The 19,989-nt window shown below is 43.4% G+C and overlaps 1 protein-coding gene across 1 annotated transcript in view; it reads right to left on the bottom strand.

The window, feature by feature from the left end:
- Window positions 1-208: 208 nt before the first annotated feature.
- The window catches only part of LOC137528748 (carnitine O-acetyltransferase-like), a 63,928-nt gene continuing 44,147 nt past the window's right edge, over window positions 209-19,989 (bottom strand). Inside the window, exons 12-14 of the mRNA XM_068250288.1 lie at window positions 13,068-13,130; window positions 1,202-1,339; window positions 209-523 (exon numbers count right to left, since the gene is read on the bottom strand). Of these exons, the coding sequence (XP_068106389.1) occupies window positions 308-523; window positions 1,202-1,339; window positions 13,068-13,130 (417 nt within the window). The 3' untranslated portion in view covers window positions 209-307. The remainder of the gene's footprint in view (window positions 524-1,201; window positions 1,340-13,067; window positions 13,131-19,989) is intronic.

Genomic DNA, 19,989 nt, shown 5'->3' with positions numbered 1-19,989 from the left:
GTGAAAAATCAGCAGGACTGCCAGGCAACTGGTATTGTTTAAAAGGAAATAAATATGTCAGCTTCTATATAACTCTCATATCGGTTTCTTTTGAAGCCTGATTGGCTGCCTTAGATGACTACACTTATTCTTGTACAAGTTTCTCCTGGGACAGCGGTAGATTTTTCTGTGAATACTGTGTTCCGGTTACAAGAAACAGACCATGTAGTACAATACTTTCCACTGTTTATTAAGATAAGCGCTTATGCGTTAGTGAGACCACATCCCCAACAAGAGACCTCTCTGCCAAGCAAGGCGTAACCTAGCTTTATGCCCCTCCAGGGCGGCTCTGCAGGAAGAGGGCGTGGGCATCTCGGAATGCCTGCTGGAGGCTGTCTGACAGCTTCTCAGCGTCCGTTTCCTGGCAGCAGTCAAAGGCGGACACACATACGGTGATGCTGTCCCGCGAGGGAGAAAAACACACGCTGTAGCCATCGGGAACCAGCGGTCCGTAACACATGACACAGTCCATGGGGGAGACCACCTGGAAGAGAGCAAGGAGACCTGTAGTATCTTCAGAAGCGAAGACTAAAGGTGGCCACTAACGGTCCAATTTATAACGAACAATCGTTTGAGCGATCAGAAATTCTGATTGGATTGGTTATAAATAATCTCAATCGAGTGAAAAAAAATGTCGTCCGAATGTATTTTCGTCGAACCAAACTTTGGATTTTCTTGTTGGTTGTGATAGATAGGAAGCAAAGATTGGTTCGTTGATGGTGTAGTGAATGATGTATTACAATATTTCACTTCCAATCAGAATTTCTGATCGCTCGAATGATTTTTCGCTAGAAATTGGACCGTTAGTGGCCAGCTTTAAACAACCATGCACCAGGCAAGAGCAGCCATGTTCACTGGCTCATCTACTAGTCATTGACTGGCTGTTTGTATTTACTTACAGTAGAGTCTTGGTTAAATGACACCGACAGGAATCAGCTAATGCCAGATAAGTGTGCTTTGTAGTCAATGTTAAGGCCTAGCTAATACATTACTATACCCCACCTGCTGGCTATAGTCATCCTATGATCTCCTTCAATACCACACTGCACTAATTGGCACTGCTATCACCCACGCCCCTGGAATCACTGGGGGCCAGCTGAGAATATAATGTGTGGCCGATTCCTGTAGGGGCAGCATTGAGGTGATCACCACTGACACGCACCTGTCCTGTGAAGAGCTTCCAGTGAGAGGACACAGCGTATGACGCATCCATAAGGAGAGGGGGGAGGGCCAGTCCGGAGGTGATGCACAACCTCTTCAGAGCCAGGAGAGCGCCATCTACTGACTGCCCCTGTAACACCTGCAAGAAGACATAGAAACAACTCACAGTATTATAGGCATACATAATGCAACAGTGTCTGTGCTGGAAACAGGACTATAAGTGAGAGGGATACGAAGGCTGCCATATTGATTTGACAATTAAAGTGGACCTGAACTCAGAACGTCCTCTCTGCTCTAAATGATACACAACAGCATAATAACCTTTAAACAAAAACATTTCTTTGTTACAACTGATACAAATCCTAAAATAAATTTGTACTGTTTCTACCTCCTGATTCATGGAAGCTGACATATTGCTAACAGCCTGTGCTTTCACATGAGATGAGATCTGCATATCTGCTATAGGCTGTCATGTGACACAGGGGAGAGATCAAAATACAACTTGTGATTAGACACAAATGAGGGGGAATTAGACAGGCTAAACTCTCTAAATACATACAGGGTGCTTTTCTCTATGTTTTCCTTCTGTCCTCTGCAAGAGTTCAGGTCCACTTTAAGCAATACCAGTTGCCTGGCTGCCCTGCTGATCCTCTGCCCCTAATACTATTAGCCATAGACCCTGAACAAGCATGCAGCAGATCAGATGTTTCTCACATTATTGTCAGATTTAACAAGATTAGCTGCATACTTGTTTCTGGTGTTCTTCAGACACTACTGCAGCCAAATAGATCAGCAGGGCTGCCAGGCAACTGGTATAGTTAAGGTAAGGAAATAAATATGGCAGCCTCTATAGGCTTCTCACTACAGTTGTCCTTTAAAGCAATTCCAATGCAATGACAACGTATGTGCCACCTAGAAATTACCCAGCTTCATTTCACACTGAGCAAAGGTATGCTGTCAAAACAATTACGATTTCTGCCAGGGGAGTAATTAGAACAAGCTGGACCACCCGGCGAAACCCCTGCATGCCACCCCCGCTTACCATAGTGCAGTATTGAATAGCCCGTGTGCACTGAACCCCCTCTGATATAGCAGCAGTAGTACATGTTACTTTAACCCGCCTCCAGCAGCAGGACAGGTCCTCGCTAGTCTCGTCAGTGCAGTGTAGGGCCCATCTCCTCGCAGCTCCGGTTTCTGCGTGTCATGTGACATACATCGGAAGCTACAAGGCGATAGGCTGTATGGAGGGCGGCTGCACTGAAGAGAGGAACACGGAGCCGTCTCTGCCGCTGGAAGCAGGTAAAGTATCATGCATTGTAGCCGCTACTCTGCAAGTGCCACAGGAGCGGGGGGCCTCCTTAGTCCTCCCCCGATGGTGGAGGCTGCAGTTAATCCACTGATTGCTGTAGATAATGCCTTTAAAGTGTAACGGTTGGGCATAAAATAAAAAACAATTCTTTATTTGTATGTTAAAAATCACGATTACTTTTGTTGATAAATTATTCTCCAGTTTACCTGACTCTTATTTAGTACACAAAAAGGAAGTTGCAGGGCATGCTGGGTTGTCCTTTTTTGCTTCTCTACTTTCCCCTCAGACTTAACTAATGCAGCCTGATTGGCTGAAGTCTCTTTGTCTCCCGTTTTCCCCTCCCACACTTCTGTTCCTCTCTGATTGGCCAATATCTCTTATGCGGAGACAATGTACTTTCTATAGTGAAGGGTGGGCAATGCATACACAATCAGGCAGAGGAGAGTAAGGGAGGAAATGAAATCAGGATTGGCTTCAAAACTAGCCACAGTTAAAATGGGAAATACTAAGAAGGATTTTCTCTTTTTTTACTGTAGAATAATCACTAAGATCAAAACGTGGACAGTGCAATATATATGTTATGTAAGTAGAGCAAGTATTTATATACTTATATATGTGTTTTTTTTTCTGGGGTAGTATGGCTGACAGCTCCTCTTTAAAGTGTATGACGTTACACAGATTTTCCTACCTTTAGATATCAAAGCAGTTAACCATTTCTGCCGCCCGGACGTGAAGCTCAAGTCCGGGTGGCTGCTCTGCTGCGGTGCCGCGCTTCGGCGTGCTCCCGCGCTTGTCCCCGTGGTGTCCCCCGGTAGCCCTGAGATCAATTAACGGGAACATGGTTCCCGATCACCGATCCGTGTCCCCAAAAGAGGCTTACAAGAGGCTTCAGTCTTTCTGCACGTAAAATTTTCCGCGCCCCCCTTGTGCTTCCGGTTAGTGAGAAGAACAAGCAGGAAAAAAAATTGAAGGTGGCCATCTTGTGGCCAAATAGTAAAACTACATATACATATTTTTTACATTACAATTTACACATATAACAACATTAAAAATTAACTTTATTTCCCACACCAAAATATTACCCAAATAAAATTTTTAATGGAAAAAAAAAAAATTAGAAGACCAATAGTTACCTAACGGTCTGAACTTTTTAAATATGCATTTGAAGGTGGTATACTACGAACATTTTTTTAAATTATAAGCTTGTAAATAGTAATGGACGCAAAACGGAAAAAATGCACCTTTATTTCCAAATAAAATATTGGCGCCATACATTGTGATAGGGACAAAATTTAAATGGTGTCATAACCGAGACAAAACGGGCAAATAAAATACATAGGTTTTAATTATGGTAGCGTGGATTATTTTAAAGCTACAATGGACAAAAACTGAGAAATAATGCATTTTTTCCATTTTTTCTTATTAATCCTGTTAAAATGCATTTATAAAAAAAATAATTCTTAGCAAAATGTACCACCCAAAGAAACCCTAATTAGTGGCAGAAAAAACAAGATATAGATTAATAAATTGTGATAAGTAGTGAAAGTTATTAGCGAATGTATGGGAGGTGAAAATTGCTCTGATGCATAAGGTGAAAAATCCCTGTGGGCTGAAATGGTTAATGTGCAGTAACACCACATATCAAGCCATGCGGGTTGCTCTCGTGCAACCTAACCTCTACAACTAGAACAGCAGTATAGTGGCTTAGGGGTAAGAAATCTTGCCTGGCAGCTATAAGGCGTTTCCCATTAGGACTATCTGCATGGAGTTTGTAGGTTCTCCACATGTTTGCGCGAGTGTCCCCTGAGTTCTCTGCTATCACCTGAAAACATATTGGAGGGATGTCCTACCTGCCACCACTCAACCATCCCCGACCAGGACCTCCAAACATCTGTAGTAGGGGTATCATAAATAATCCAGCAATACTTGGACTGTAGTTTCCCAAAAACTACTCGCATGTGAATTCATTTACACGTTTTCCGCAAAGAAATCGCAATGCACTAGTGTAAACATAGCCTCAGGCATCAAAGGGGGAGGGTTCTGTGTGAAAGTACAGTTAGGATTAGGTGTAGCAAAATATTGTTAACATTTTTACTATAGGAATTACCCTTACTACTGGCTATTTCCTGGCGCCCAAATTTCCACACACCTTTAGTTCATGTGTGCCCTCAATGTAGGTGCCACTGTACATACAGGTAAACTGCTCATGCTGGCAAAGTTATTGTCAATAAAGATACAGATTCAAACAACAACAACAACATACAGTGTATATTACTTGCGAGTGTTCTGTATTGTCTCAGAATGAAAAGCAACAGTCATTATGTATCTATATGATTCACCTCCCCTCTCAGATTCCAGATTGTTACAAGCATGAGTCAGTATAGTACATACAGAATAATCTATAGGTTAACCTACAAATCAAAGAACTGCTGTGGAAGAAAACTAGGTGTGTGTTTATACTTTTTTCAGCACAGATGGCTAAATGTACCATATATCAGTATTATGGTGCCCACAGTACAATTTAAACGGTCAGTTTTCCCATTTTTGAAAATCAAAAAAGATTTTTTTCCCGATTACGAAAAAAACGATTATTCCGTATTACAATAAAAATCTAATGGGACAAGTTGGAAAATCTGGGCGATTGTGAAATTGTACAGTGTATGGTAGGTTGTATATTAAAATACAATTAGATAAACCAACATTTTGTTCGCATTCTATCGTTTTTCTCAGATTTTCGGAAAAATCGAACGTTTGTGCATAGGAGCTCAAAAAGAATTGTAAAAACTATCCGATCAAATTGAATAATCGCTGGAATTTCTCTGATTGAAAAAATGAAATTGCACCATGTATGGACACCATTAGGCAGCCTTCCTTCCCCTAGCAATAGCCAGATGTGCCCTTAGTATTAGATGTGCCCCGATTATTGTATATAAAATATCTATTTTAGATAAGGTGGCTGGTGCCCCTTTACACTGACTAGGCCCCAGGCACCTACCTTGGTTGCCTGTGGGGTGATCCTGCTCTGTTCTGAACACACACACACACACACACACACACACACACAAATACTACTCTTACTCCATGTTCTAGCATTACTCCGCTCTCCATATTCCCAACTACCAGCTTGGCCACGGAAATCCCCCTGAGATCCCAAAATCCACCACACCTCTACCAGCGTTGGCACTTCAGCTAGGGGGCAGTATTTGCTGGGCCCTCCTCAGCAATCCATGCCAGAGTCCAGTAAAAAAATCTACCTCAACTACAGACTGGCCCGATACCCATCCAGTGCTGTGAGCATCCGATTACCGCTTAGCTGTGGCTTATAAGTGTATCTTGTTAAATGCTTTATCATGTATGTCTCTTGTATATTGCACTACTTTTCATGTCCTTGTAGATGCTGAGCTCTGTATGTGCCAAACCCAATTCCAGGCATGTTCCTGTCATGCTTGGCGAAATAAAAGGATTCTGATTCTAATGTTTATTATCCTGTCAGGACACTTACAGTGTGCATTGCACACGTAACCTTGTGAGAAATCACACCATGTATAATGGCTTCAATCCTTTGCATGGTGAAATGCTGGATCCACACGGTGCGTTCGTGCACTCGATTTCCCGGTCGATTCCGGTCAATTTGTTTATTTCCAACATGTCCGATTTGGATTTCGATGGATCGTTAGGATGATTTGGCGTACTTTGCATTAGAATCGACCTAACGATCCATCGAAATCCAAATCGGACATGTTGGAAATAAATGAATCGACGGGAATCGAGCGGGAAATCGAGTGCGGGAACGCACCGTGTGAATCCAGCATTACATCCAGGTACAGATCAAGCCCCTGGCCTGTCATCTACTCAGGCCCTAATGTCTTCAACAATGCTGCTAGCATAAATTCAGAGAAATAATAGCGCCATCTGCTGGTCTTGCAGGGGATAGTGAAACGAAGTCTTGCAGGGGATAGTGAAACGAAGAACATATGATCACGCTCCCCCACACGCTATATAACTTGGCGTTTTTCCGCCTGTTACATGCTGGATCCCCCTCTCTTGATAAAGCGGCTTGACTGCCGCGATACCGGTGGAGCTGTCTGCCGGGGGCTCCTTTCCTGCTGGTCACCTCCATACCTCCTGGGTCACGTAAGCGCTCTCCTCTCTGCACAACGCCCTTGCAGTTACAGCATCATACTCAGCACTTTTTTGCATTTTTCTCTTTTGCACTACACGCAGTCACTATTGTGTGTCACTACTTTATGTGTCAGCTTGGTTGTTCCCTTGCCTTTATTAATATTGCACTTTTGCACCTTATGTTTATTGAGCCTACAGAACCCGGGTTCTATCATTGTGGGTGCTCAAATCTTGAGCACCGCATATGAGTATACACCTTTATTATTATCTTATGCATCATTATCATATTGTATTATGGATTCATTACTGAGGATTAGTTACCAGCAGGTGTGGTTTTAATTGTTTTTTAATTGATTATATAGTGTATTTGATATTCAATAAATGTTTACTATTTGTGTATAACTGCTTGTGGTGCTATATATGGTCATTCCTTTTCCTCATTTATTGATTAATATTTGTGACCAAGCACACATTGCTTTACACGGTTGTGCAGAAACATTCCTGTTGTTGAAACGAAGAACATGCTGGATGTCTGAAGTGAGAGGCAATGGTGATTCTGGGTAATATGGCACCTATGGCAAACAATGAGAAATGTGATTTCCCCCCCCCCCCCCCCCCCCTTTCCTCCAACAAAATGCATAGAAAACAAAACTGTTCTTCTTGGGAACAAAAAATGCCACCCAATTATGTGGGATTTTGAAAAAGTTATATGAAAAATGATTTATGTAGCTTGAAAATTGCCCAATCCAATTCCACCTTGGCGGGATTCAAACGTTTCCACTTTGCATCAGCTCTGAATGATTTGCATCACTTTGACCACCCCTAGAGCTCACACTGTTTGCGGAGCAGAGTTGTGCTGTATCGTCCAATAGGACAACACTCGGGTCAGGAATATCCACTGAAATACTGAAACAGAAAATCCCGTATCCGGTAAATAGACTTTGTGAACAGGCCCAAAGGAAAGCATGGGTCTGTTCTACGTAGAGGGGTAGGACAACAGAAGTGAAAAGAATATGGAGGCTGCTATATTAGTTTCCTTTTAACCAGTTCAGCCTTCAGTCGTTTTTCACCTTACTATGCATACGAGAAATGTTCACCTTTCACCTCGCCAATAACTTTATCACTACTTATCATAATTAATTGATCTATATCTTGTTTTTTTCGCCACCAATTATGCTTTCTTTGGGTGGTACATTTTGCTAAGAATTATTTTTTTCTAAATGCATTTTAACAGGAATATTAAGAAAAAAATGGAATGCATTATTTCTCAGTTTTCATTCATTATGGCTTTAAAATAATACATGCTACCATAGTTCAAATCCACGTATTTTATTTGCCCATTTTCCCCAGTTATTACACCATTTAAATTATGTCTCTATCGCATTGTATGGCGCCAATATTTTATTTGGAAATAATGGTGCATTTTTTCAGTTTTGCATCCATCACAAGCTTATAATTAAATAATAGTAATATACCCTCTTGACATGCATGTTAATAAAGTTCAGACCCTTAGGCAACTATTTAGTTTTTGTTTGTTTGTTTAATCAAAAACTGTTAATTTTAACCTGTTTTAGTTCCTGGACGTAGAAACTATGTCCAGGAACCATGCACGCTCCCGGCCCGCGGTTCGTTAGCCAGGCAATCAGTGAATCGGGCTATGGTGCCCGATCACCGATTCCTCTCCCCCGCTGAAAAAGCGACAGCTTCTCTCGGAAGCTGCGCCTTTTCTGGCTGTTACCTCCCTCATGCGTCTCTCTAAGCGTATGTTACGCTTAGAGTGACGTCATGTAAACAAACTCATGTAATACTACAACTAAAAGTAAAAAAAAAAAAAAAAATCAACACACATTTACATTATAAGCCTATTGTTTGCATCCCACCCTCCCAAAACTACCCAAATAAAAGGTTTAATATAAAAAAACAACAACAAAAAAAACATTACAATAAAACAAAAAACAACAAACATGTAAATATTTACCTAAGGGTCTAAACTTTTTAAATATCAATGTAAAGATGAAATATTTCTATATTTTTTTTATTTTAAACTTGTAAATAGTGATAGATGCAAAACGGAAAAAATGCACCTTTATTTCCAAATAAAATATTGTCGCCATACATTGTGATGGGGACATAATTTTAACGGTGTAATAACCGGGACATATGGGCAAATACAATACGTGAGTTTTAATTATGGAGGCATGTATTATTTTAAAACTATAATAGCTGAAACCTGAGAAATAATGATTTTTTCCGTTTTTTCTTATTCTTCCTGTTAAAATGCATTTACAGTAAAGTGGCTCTTAGCAAAATGTACCCCCCAAAGAAAGCCTAATTGGTGGCGGAAAAAACAAGATATAGATCAGTTCATTGTGATAAGTAGTGATAAAGTTATAGGCTAATGAATGGGAGGTGAACATTTCTCAAGTGAAAACGACGGAATGTGAATGGGTTAATGTAATTGTATGTATATTTAATAAAGAAAAAAAAAGTATGTAGATGTAGTTTTACTATTTGGCCACAAAATAGCCACAGTTATTTTTTGGTCCTGCAGGCATAACAAGTACACTTACAGGAAGTGCAAAGGGGACGTAACACTTAAAAAGATTGCGGCTTCTAATAGAATCCGTCTGTCTTTCTAACGGGGACTTTGATCAATAAATGAGAACTGTATTCTCATTCATTGATCTCCAGACCAACGGGCGGTAGCACAAGAACGCACGGGCGAGCGTTCATCCGTGGGAGCTCGCATGCAGCCTTTTGGATGTAGCAGCTACGTCTAAAAGGCTTAAAGAGACACTGAAGCGAAAAAAAAATGATGATATTATGATTTGTATGTGTAGCACAGCTAAGAAATAAAACATTAAGATCAGATACATCAGTGTAATTGTTTCCAGTACAGGAAGAGTTGAGAAACTCCAGTTGTTATCTCTATGCAAACAAGCCATTAAGCTCTCCGACTAAGTTAGTCGTGGAGAGGGCTGTTATCTGACTTATTATCTCAACTGTTCCTGGACTATTTACTTTTTCTCTGCTAGAGGAGAGGTCATTATTTCACAGACTGCTCTGAAAGACTCATTTTGAATGCTGAGTGTTGTGTAATCTGCACATATTCTAGAATGATGCAATGTTAGAAAAAACGCTATATACCTGAAAATAAACGTATGAGAATATTTTCTTTGCTGCTAATCTTCTAGTAATTATTCATAGTACGCAACCAATTCACTATATCATTTTTTTTTTTTTCGCTTCAGTGTCTCTTTAAAAGAAAGTCTATGTAAGTAGGATCAAACAAAAACAAGGCAGACAAGCACCATCCGCAAGAGTACAATTGAAAGGCTGAACAATAAGGTAACGATGACCAAAGTAGTGTGCAGAAAGGCCAAAAAAAATTGCAATTACTACCAAGAGAAAAAGAGATTGGCCCTGCAAGAACCGCACCACACAGTATTCAAATACAAAAACAGCCTTTATTAATCCATATCAATGATAAAACCAATTAAAAACAATTGCACATTGTAATGCTGCCCTCAAAGTGCACTGTAAGTGCTGCTGCGTGCATATGAATACACAAAAAGTAACAATAACACAGCTATATCCATAGGTAGCAAGGGATGAGGAAATGGTGGGTGATGTGAGACTAGAAGTGCAAGGAAATACCCTGTAAAGGTAGGATGACCACAGTGAAGGAGGAGATACAATGTAACTCCACAAAAATGACCCGTGGAAGGAAGTGTTATCAGCGTGTGCAGTCCCATGTGAGAACCATGATAAGATGAAGGTATAGACAGCAGGCGCTGCCCGGTGTGCAAACCAAGGGGGTGGTACACCCTCAGGTGTAGATAAAGCTAAAGGCTGAGGCGGGAAGTGAAAGTGGAGCGCTTACCGAAGGAGTGCTGTGCAGCAGGGCAGGCGTGCAAGGAGCCGTCGCGATTCGCCGCAACAAGCGGCTTCTGCCCGGAAGAAGCCGCTTGTTGCGGCGAATCGCGACGGCTCCTTGCACGCCTGCCCTGCTGCACAGCACTCCTTCGGTAAGCGCTCCACTTTCACTTCCCGCCTCAGCCTTTAGCTTTATCTACTAGTGTTGTCCGGATCATGAACGATTCGGATCTTTGATCCGAATCTATTTTATGAGTCGATCATCCGAATCATAAAAATGAACGATTCGGATCGCAAAAGGGGCGGGGCCATGAGTGACACGCCCCCTCTCAGCAGGCAGCGGGGTCCTGGAAGCAGGGATCGCTCTGTTGGATGGGAGCCAGCCTTGCAGGGACAGCAGGTAGATGATAGAGAGGGGACATGGGTGCCACTGCCAGATATGTGTAGAGCACACATACTGGCTATAACGTGCTGCCCATTATAGGCTGGCTGTTCCGTAGTGCTGCACAGTGATCACATTGGAAGCTTTTGGCTCAGCTCAGCACAGCTCAGTAACTTTGCAGACAGTGTGATTGAAAGGCAATATAATCCTCCTGCTCTCGGCACTAAACAGCTGCACTTATCTTTGGGGAATGCTCTTTCACTGTGCGACGTTTCCATTCAAAGTGTACACATGAGCATATAGGTGAAATATATGTAAAGCATATGACTTCAGCATGTGGGTATTACGTGCAAACATTTCTGCTCTCTGCTCGTCCCTCCTCCCTTCTCTGTCCACTCCCTGCCCTCTGTCCATCTTCTCCCCTTCTCTGTGTGTCCACTCCCTCCCCTTCTCCTGTCCACAGACCTGTCCTGCTGTTCATTTCACCCCCGAATGCTTCCGGTAGTAAAATGATCCGAGATTCGGATCAAAGATCCGGATCTCTTCAATGATCCGATTCGAATCATCCGGATCATTGAAAAGATCCGAACTTCCCATCTCTATTATCTACACCTGAGGGTGTACCACCCCCTTGGTTTGCACACCGGGCAGCGCCTGCTGTCTATACCTTCATCTTATCATGGTTCTCACATGGGACTGCACACGCTGATAACACTTCCTTCCACGGGTCATTTTTGTGGAGTTACATTGTATCTCCTCCTTCACTGTGGTCATCCTACCTTTACAGGGTATTTCCTTGCACTTCTAGTCTCACATCACCCACCATTTCCTCATCCCTTGCTACCTATGGATATAGCTGTGTTATTGTTACTTTTTGTGTATTCATATGCACGCAGCAGCACTTACAGTGCACTTTGAGGGCAGCATTACAATGTGCAATTGTTTTTAATTGGTTTTATCATTGATATGGATTAATAAAGGCTGTTTTTGTATTTGAATACTGTGTGGTGCGGTTCTTGCAGGGCCAATCTCTTTTTCTCTTGGTAGTCAGTGTCTCTTTAAATCGTTAAACAATACCAGTTGCCTGGCAGCCTTGCAGATCTATTTGGCTGCAGGAGTGTCTGAAGAACACCAGAAACAAGCATGTAGCCAATCTTGTCAGATGATCTGACAATAATGTCAGAAACACCGGATCTGCTGCATGCTTGTTCAGGGGCTATGGCTAAAAGTATTAGAAGCAAAGGGACAGCCAGGAAACTGGTATTGCTTAAAAGGAAATACATATGGCAGCCTCCATAAACCTCTCACTACAGTTGTCCTTCAAAATTATTAAAACTGTTTTTGTTATAGTGTCCAAAATAATAAAGATTCCATCATAAATTTGCGATGTAATCTAAGCTATATACAGTAGAGCCCCAGTTAACCGGGACTATACCAGCCAGCATTAAATAGGGGGAGCCATAGGGGCGTGTCTCTCCCCATCCTTCATTTTACATAGAGCCGTGCGCAATGGAAACCCCTTACCAGAGCTCCAGGCACCGGTCCTCTTCACTTCTACAGCTGCCTACTGTTCTACTGCATCCTCTGTACGGCTCCAGATGTGTCACCTGACCTGCAGTGGGTCACATGCACGCATAGGGAGCCGTACAGAGGATACAATAGCGCAGCAGGCAGCTGTAGAAGTGAAGAGGACCGATGCCTGGAGCTCTGGTAAGGGGTTTCTGCTGCGCACTGTTCTGTATTTGCTCTATAGAGTTGCTCGGCAGGGCTGGATTTACCATAAGGCACTGTAGGCACATGCCTACAGGCGCCTGAAGATGGAAAGGCAGCTCACTTCCCCCCAGTGCCTCCCTCCCTCCTACCCTAAGCACAGAGTCCTAGTGGGAGTATGAACAGATCTCCTTACAGTTTGGGGGGAGGATAGCTCTGGCTACTTAATACTAAGGGGCACCTGTAGCTACCTATGATGGGCAAGGGAAGTAAGGGAGAAGTGACAGTTGGGACAGCCGGCACACTTGCGGTGCGGTGGGTGTTTGTAGGCTTATGGAGGGTGAAGTCTAAGCTGCCAGGACATCTGTGTCTATAAGCTCTTGTGAGGTAAATCCAGGCCTGTGGGTCGGTGTTATGGTGTACTGGATAACAGAGACCCCAAGTATATAAGAGTGGGACACGTCTTACCTGCTCTCTGGATGCTCTGTGACTCTCTATAGCTCTCAGCATCAGATCCAGCTTTTCTTCTGCCTGCTCCAGCAAAGAAAAAAAACTCAGAATTAAGCCAATGAAATATACAGGATACAGTGTCTCCGCCCCCTGGTGCTGACACGTGCTTCAATTACTGAAGCTTTATTGATAGTCTTCAAAAACCTTTCACTTCAATTAGAGGTTACCCTAAACAAGCACCTCTCATTGGAGAAGGTAAATTGGGGCGCCGTGATTAGTTTGAGCACCGCCATAGGCGATTAACTATTATAACTGGAAATGTGGGTGCTATTAAAGTGGACCTGAACTCCGAAAATCCTCTCTGCTCTAAAAAACATAAGCAACAGCAAAATAAACTTTAAAGAAAAACATTTCTTTATTACAGCTGATACAAATCTTGCAATAAATCTGCAGTGTGTCTACTTCCTGCTTTCATTGAAGCAGACATAGGGTTAACTTCCTGAGTTTACAAATTAGCTACTCTGTCAAGGCAGCCAGCGGAGAGATCAAATTACACTTGTGATTAGTCACAGATGAGGGGAGATTTGACACGCTAAACTCTCTAAATACATACAGGGTGCATGTATCTTCGTTTTCCTTCTCTCCTGAGCAAGAGTTTAGGTCCACTTTAACATGGGCGCCTATGCCTATTCACCAGCAAGTGGCTCTTCACTGACGAATCTGCAGGTCCCTGTGTAACCAGAGAGTGGAGTTTTAAATTGGGACTTGGCATCTGTTGTTGTGTTTCCCTGCTCCCCGATTATTGGTATCTCACTTCTGCTAGTCCTTCGCTTTTGTTTTAGCCATTGAGTCAGTGCTACATTGCTTGGTTGTACATATTGTATATTTGTGCCTTTGTGTATAGTTAGCTAGTTAGGGGTTTTGGTTTGTTAGTGTGTTTGCTTGTTTTCAGAGAGGCATTGTTCACCTTGCACATCCAGTGTACTGGAGATGGAGCCAAAAGGAAAAATGTATACATACCTGGGGCTTCCTCCAGCCCCCTTTGGTGTAATCGGTTCCTCTCCATTAGGTTGGTGTGTGTGGTGTGTGGTGTGTGGTGGGTGTGGTGTGGTGTGTGTGTGGTGTGGTGTGTGTGGTGTGTGTGTGTGGTGTGTGTGGTGTGTGTGTGGTGGGTGTGGTGTGTGTGGTGTGGTGTGTGTGGTGTGTGGTGTGGTGTGTGTGGTGTGGTGTGTGGTGTGTGGTTGGTGTGTGGTTGGTGTGTGGTTGGTGTGTGGTTGGTGTGTGGTTGGTGTGTGGTTGGTGTGTGGTTGGTGTGTGTGTGCGTGTTTGTGTGCGTGTTTGTGTGCGTGTTTGTGTGCGTGTTTGTGTGCGTGTTTGTGTGCGTGTATATGTGTTCCATTCCATTCCATTCCAAGCCATGATCCTGTGACTACAAACACTTCCTCCGGGTTGAAGGAGGAAGCGTAGTAGTCACATGACGCGGCTTGGAACGCAGCGTGGGATGGGTTAAATAAGAAGGCTGCTGGGTAAGTTTAACCCCCCCCCCCCACACACACACATCCACTCAGCTGCACTAATTAGGAGGGTGAAATCCGAATGAAACTCATTTGGATTTCATCCGGGGCTCATCCCTACTCTCTGTCATTCTTTGCCTTCTGAATCCTCTGCTACAGCTCCCGGTAATCTGACCGGTCGGGGCCAGTCGGCGTAGGTGCAGTCTGGCAGCACGTGCTCCCCTGTAGCGCTCCTGTGGCTGGAAGTAGTACTGCACAGACACAGAATGCTCCCGGCCGCGGAAGCGTAATGGGCCAGGACACATGTGCACTACGCCACAACTAGCCGGATTACCAGGAGCCGTAAGATCCAGGAGGCAGAAGAGGATGGAGAGGGACCTCTCAGATCGAAGGGGGCTGGAGGAATTCCCAGGTATCTATACATTTTTTCCTTTGGCTCCATCTCAGGTTCACTTTAAATAGCACATTTAATTAAAATTAGAGGTGGGATCCATTTCCTCAAATCTAAATCCACAAAGATTCTCAAATCTTTGGAATCAACAAATCCTGTACATAAGAATTGTGTGGTGTGTGTAAGAATAGTAGTTAGACTCAGAATATATGTGTGTGTGTGTGTAGTGTGTGTGTATATGTGTGTGTGTGTAGTGTGTGTGTGTGTAGTGTGTGTGTGTGTAGTGTGTGTGTGTGTAGTGTGTGTGTGTGTAGTGTGTGTGTGTGTAGTGTGTGTGTGTAGTGTGTGTGTGTGTAGTGTGTGTGTGTGTGTAGTGTGTGTGTGTGTAGTGTGTGTAGTTGTGTGTGTGTAGTTGTGTGTGTGTAGTTGTGTGTGTAGTTGTGTGTGTAGTTGTGTGTGTAGTTGTGTGTGTAGTTGTGTGTGTAGTTGTGTGTGTAGTTGTGTGTGTAGTTGTGTGTGTAGTTGTGTGTGTAGTTGTGTGTGTAGTTGTGTGTGTGTGTGTGTGTGTGTGTGTGTGTAGGGGTGTGTGTGTGTGTGTGTAGGGGTGTGTGTGTGTGTGTGTGTGTGTGTGTGTAGGGGTGTGTGTGTGTGTGTGTGTGTGTGTGTGTGTGTGTGTGTGTGTGTGTGTCGCGATCACGCGAAAACGGCTTGACCGATTTTAACGAAACTTGGTACACAGATCCCTTACTACCTGGGATGATATGTTCTGGGGGTCTCGCGGCCCCCCTGCACACCTGGGCGGAGCTACAAACCGCAAATCAGATTCCACCCATTCAAGTCAATGGAAAAAATGTAAAAGGCTGCCATTCTCACAGTAATCAAGCCAGAGTCCCCACACATGGCACAGTTGGTCACTTGGTGACCGAGGTTACAAATCCAGGAAAAGTGGGTGGAGCATAAAACAGCCAATCAAATTTCAGCCGTTCATTTTAAATGGGAAAATGTAAACTGCAGCCATTCTTAGACTGTTAATCACAGAGTTCTCAAACTTGCCACACTTGGTCACTGGGTGAATGCGATTAAGATTCAAGAAAATGGGTGGAGCCTACAACAGCCAATCAAAATTCACCTATTGATTTTCAAGGGGAATATTTAAACTGCTGCTATTCTTACACTTTTAATTGCAGAGGCTTCAAACTTGCTACAGCCGGTCATTGGGTGACTGGGGTCCAAATTCACTAAAGGGGCGGGGCCACATACAGCCAATCAGATTTCCTTGGTGGATAAACTGCTTCCATTCACACATTTTTGATGCCAGGAACCTGACAGCTCACAAACTTGGTCATTGAGTGACTGTGTGTTGAGGTTACAAAAAGTGGGCGGAGCCAAAACAACTTTTACTGGGAAAATATAAACTGCAGCCATTCTTACACCGTTAATGGCAGGGTTCTCAAACTTTGCACAGTTGGTCATTGGGTGACAGATTAAGATTTTGGAAGGTGGGTGGAGCCTACAACAGCCAATAAAAATTCCCCATTTGATTTTCAAAGGGAATATTTCATCTGCTACCATTCTCTTATACTGGTAAAAGCAGATGCCTCAAACCTGGTACAGTTGGTCACTGGGTGACTGGGGCCCAAATTCAGGAAGGGGGCAGAGCCACAAACAGCCAGATTTGTTTATTTTTCAATGGGAATATACAAAGTATTGATACCAAGGAACCCAAAGCTGATAAACTTGATAATTGAGTGACTGTATGTCAAGGTTAGAAAAAGTGGGCGGTGCCAACAACTTCATTTTTTACATTGCAGGGTTCTCATACTTTACACAATTGGCCACTGGGTGACTGGGATGAACATTCAGAAATGTGGGTGGAGCCTACAACAGCCAATCAAAATGTACCTATTGATTTTCAAGGGGAATATTCACATTGCTACCATTCTTACACTGTTAGTGGCAGAGGCCTCAAACCTGATACAGTCAGTCATTGGGTGACTGGGGTCCAAATGCACTAAAGGGGTGGAGCCACAAACAGCCAATCAGATTTGTTAGATTGATTTCAGCCATTCTGTTATTGGCAGGGTTCTCAAACGTGACACAGTTGGCCACTGGGTGGCTGGGACTAATGTTCAGAAAAGTGGGTGGAGCCTACAGCAGCCAATCAAAATTCACCTTTTGATTTTCAAGGGGAATATTTACATTGCTGCCATTCATACACTCTTAATAGCAGAGGCCTAACATTTGCTACAGTCAGTCACTGGGAGACTGGGATTTAAATTCTGAAGGGAGCGGGCCAAAAACAGCCAATCAGATTTGTTTAATTTCAAAGGTAAAATGCAACTTATTGATGCCAAAGACCCCAAAAGCTCATAAACTTGGTCATTAAGTGACTGTATGTCAAGATTAGAAATAGTGGGCGGAGCCAAAAACAACTAACTTTTTACATGGGGAAATGTAAACTGCAGCTTTTCTTACACTGTTAATGGCCGGGTCCTCAAACTTCACACACTTTGTCACTGGGTGACTAGGATTAACCACTTCACCCCCCCAGTGCTAAATTTCTCCGTCCCTCTGCGCACTGCTTCACCCCCAGGGACGGAGAAAGGCGCACTTGTTTGTTTACTGGCTGGGAGTGGGCGGGGACCTCGCGCGCACACTCCAGCCAGCACAGCAGGTGACTAATTGGATGTTAGGAACAAGCGTTCCTAAATCCAATTAGACGCGCCGATTGCGGACACAATGGAGACTGCTTCAAACAGAAGCAATCTCCATTGATAACAATAAAATGTAAACAAACGTGCAGCGCGCGATCGCGCGCCCCCGCGACCCGCGCGCACGCACACACCCCCGCTCTGCAGTGCAATGATTGGTTATGGGGACCCCAGTCCCCAATAACCAATCATATCACTGAAAAAAATCAATAGAAGCAGCGCTGCAAAGTACAAATCGCGCTGGTGCTTCAGGGATGAAACCCCTCCGTTGTGAAGTGGTTAATATTCGGAAAAGTAGGTGGAGCCTACAAGAGCCAATCAAAATTCACCTATTGATTTTCAAGGGGAATATTGAAACTGCAGCCATTCTCACACTGTTAATAGCAGAGGCCTCAAACCTGCTACAGTCGGTTGTTAAGTGTTTGGGGTTCAAATTCAGTAAAGGGGCGGAGCCAAAAAGAACCAGATTTCTTTGCTGGATAAACTGCTTCCATTAGCACAATTTTGATGCCAGGAACCCAAAAGCTCACAAACTTGGTCATTGAGTAGTGACTGTGTCAAGGTTATAAAAAGTGGGTGGAGTTAAAAACAGATTTTTCTGGGAAATTGTAAACTGCAGCCCTTCTTCACTGTTAATGGCAGGGTTCTCAAACTTAGCATAGCTGGTTACTGGGTGACTGGGATTAATATTCAGAAAAGTGGGTGGAGCCTAAAAATGCCAATCAAAAATCACATGTCACTTTTCAAGGAGAATATTAAAATTGCTGCAATTCTTGCACTGTTAATGGCACAAGCCTAAAACCTGGTACAGTTGGTCATTGGGTCACTGAGGTTCAAATTCAGAAAAGGGGACAGAGCCACAAACAGTGAATCAGATTTGTTTCATTTCATGGGAAAGTACAAATTATCGATGCCAAGGACCCCAAAGCTCACAAAATTGGTCATTGAGTGACTGTGTGTCTAGGTTACAAATAGTGGGCAGAACCAAAACCAAATTTCACTGGGAAAATATAAACTGCAGCCATTCTTACACTGTTAATGGCAGAGTTCTCAAACTTTGCCCAGATGGTCACTGGGTGACTGAGATTAATATTCAGGGAAGTGGGTGGAGCCTATAATAGCCAATCAAAATTCACCTGTTGATTTTCAAGTGGAATATTTAAATTGCTGCCATTTTTACACTGTTAATAGCAGATGCCTTAAACCTGCTACAGTTGGTCATTGGGTGACTGGGGTTCAAATGCTGGAGAGGGGCGGAGCCACAAACAGCCTATCTGATTTGTTTCATTTCTATGGGAATATGCAAATTATTGATGACAAGGACCCCAAAGCTCACAAACTTGGTCATTGAGTGTTTGTGCGCTAGGGTTAGAAAGTGGCCGGAGCCAACACCAGTCAAATACATACCCGGGCAACACCGGGTCATCAGTGGGTGGAGACAAATACACATTTCACTGGGAAAATGTAAACTGCAGCCATTCTTACACTGTTAATGGCAGGGTTTTTAAACTTTGCACAGTTGGTTACTGGGATTAATATTCAGAAAAGTGGGTGGAGCCTACAAAAGTGAATCAAACTTCACCTGTTGCTTTTCAAGGGGAATATTTAATTGCTACCATTCTTGAACTGTTAATGGCACAGGCCTCAAACCTGGTACAGTTGGTTATTGTGTGACTGGGGTTCAAATTCAGAAAAGGGGTGGAGCCACACACAGCCAATCAGATTTGTTTCATTTCAAAGCAGATCATTGATACCAAAGACCGCAAAGCTCACAAACTTGGTCAGTGAGTAATTATGTGTTAGGGTTAGAAAAAGTAGGCGGAGCCAACACCAGCCAAATACATACCCGGGCAACGCCGGGCAATCAGCTAGTACTATTATAAAGCTACATACCCACCACCCGATGAAGGAAGATGGAACCAGTGACATCCCCCCGACAACGAGCATTCCACAATCCATCTTCCGGCCGGCGGGCACACACGACGTCACACGATGGGCACAAATGGGAAGTCAAGCGATCGCGGTACTTTGCGCGGGGTCGTCAAAGAGCTTAAAGATCCAATCCACCGTGATGGTCATTATCACCGTGTGTCGCTAAACATTGTTTGTGTGCCCGTACCCACGTTGTGAGAACGCGGAAATGGTCACTCAGCGCTCAAAAAAATAAAAATCATCGGTGAAATAGAGTTGTGGGCACAGGCCTTCAATCTAATTACTAGTCTTACACAGATTGCACTATATTTATGTACAGGATTCGTTAGATCGAGAAAAAAAAAAAATATCGAGAATCTTGTTGGATTCGAATTCAAAGTAATTTGGGATTC

This window comes from Hyperolius riggenbachi, chromosome 8, assembly GCF_040937935.1.
Source record: "Hyperolius riggenbachi isolate aHypRig1 chromosome 8, aHypRig1.pri, whole genome shotgun sequence".
NCBI lineage: Eukaryota > Metazoa > Chordata > Amphibia > Anura > Hyperoliidae > Hyperolius > Hyperolius riggenbachi.
Note: the sequence above shows the minus strand (reverse complement) of the source record. Positions and strands in the feature narration are given on the sequence as shown.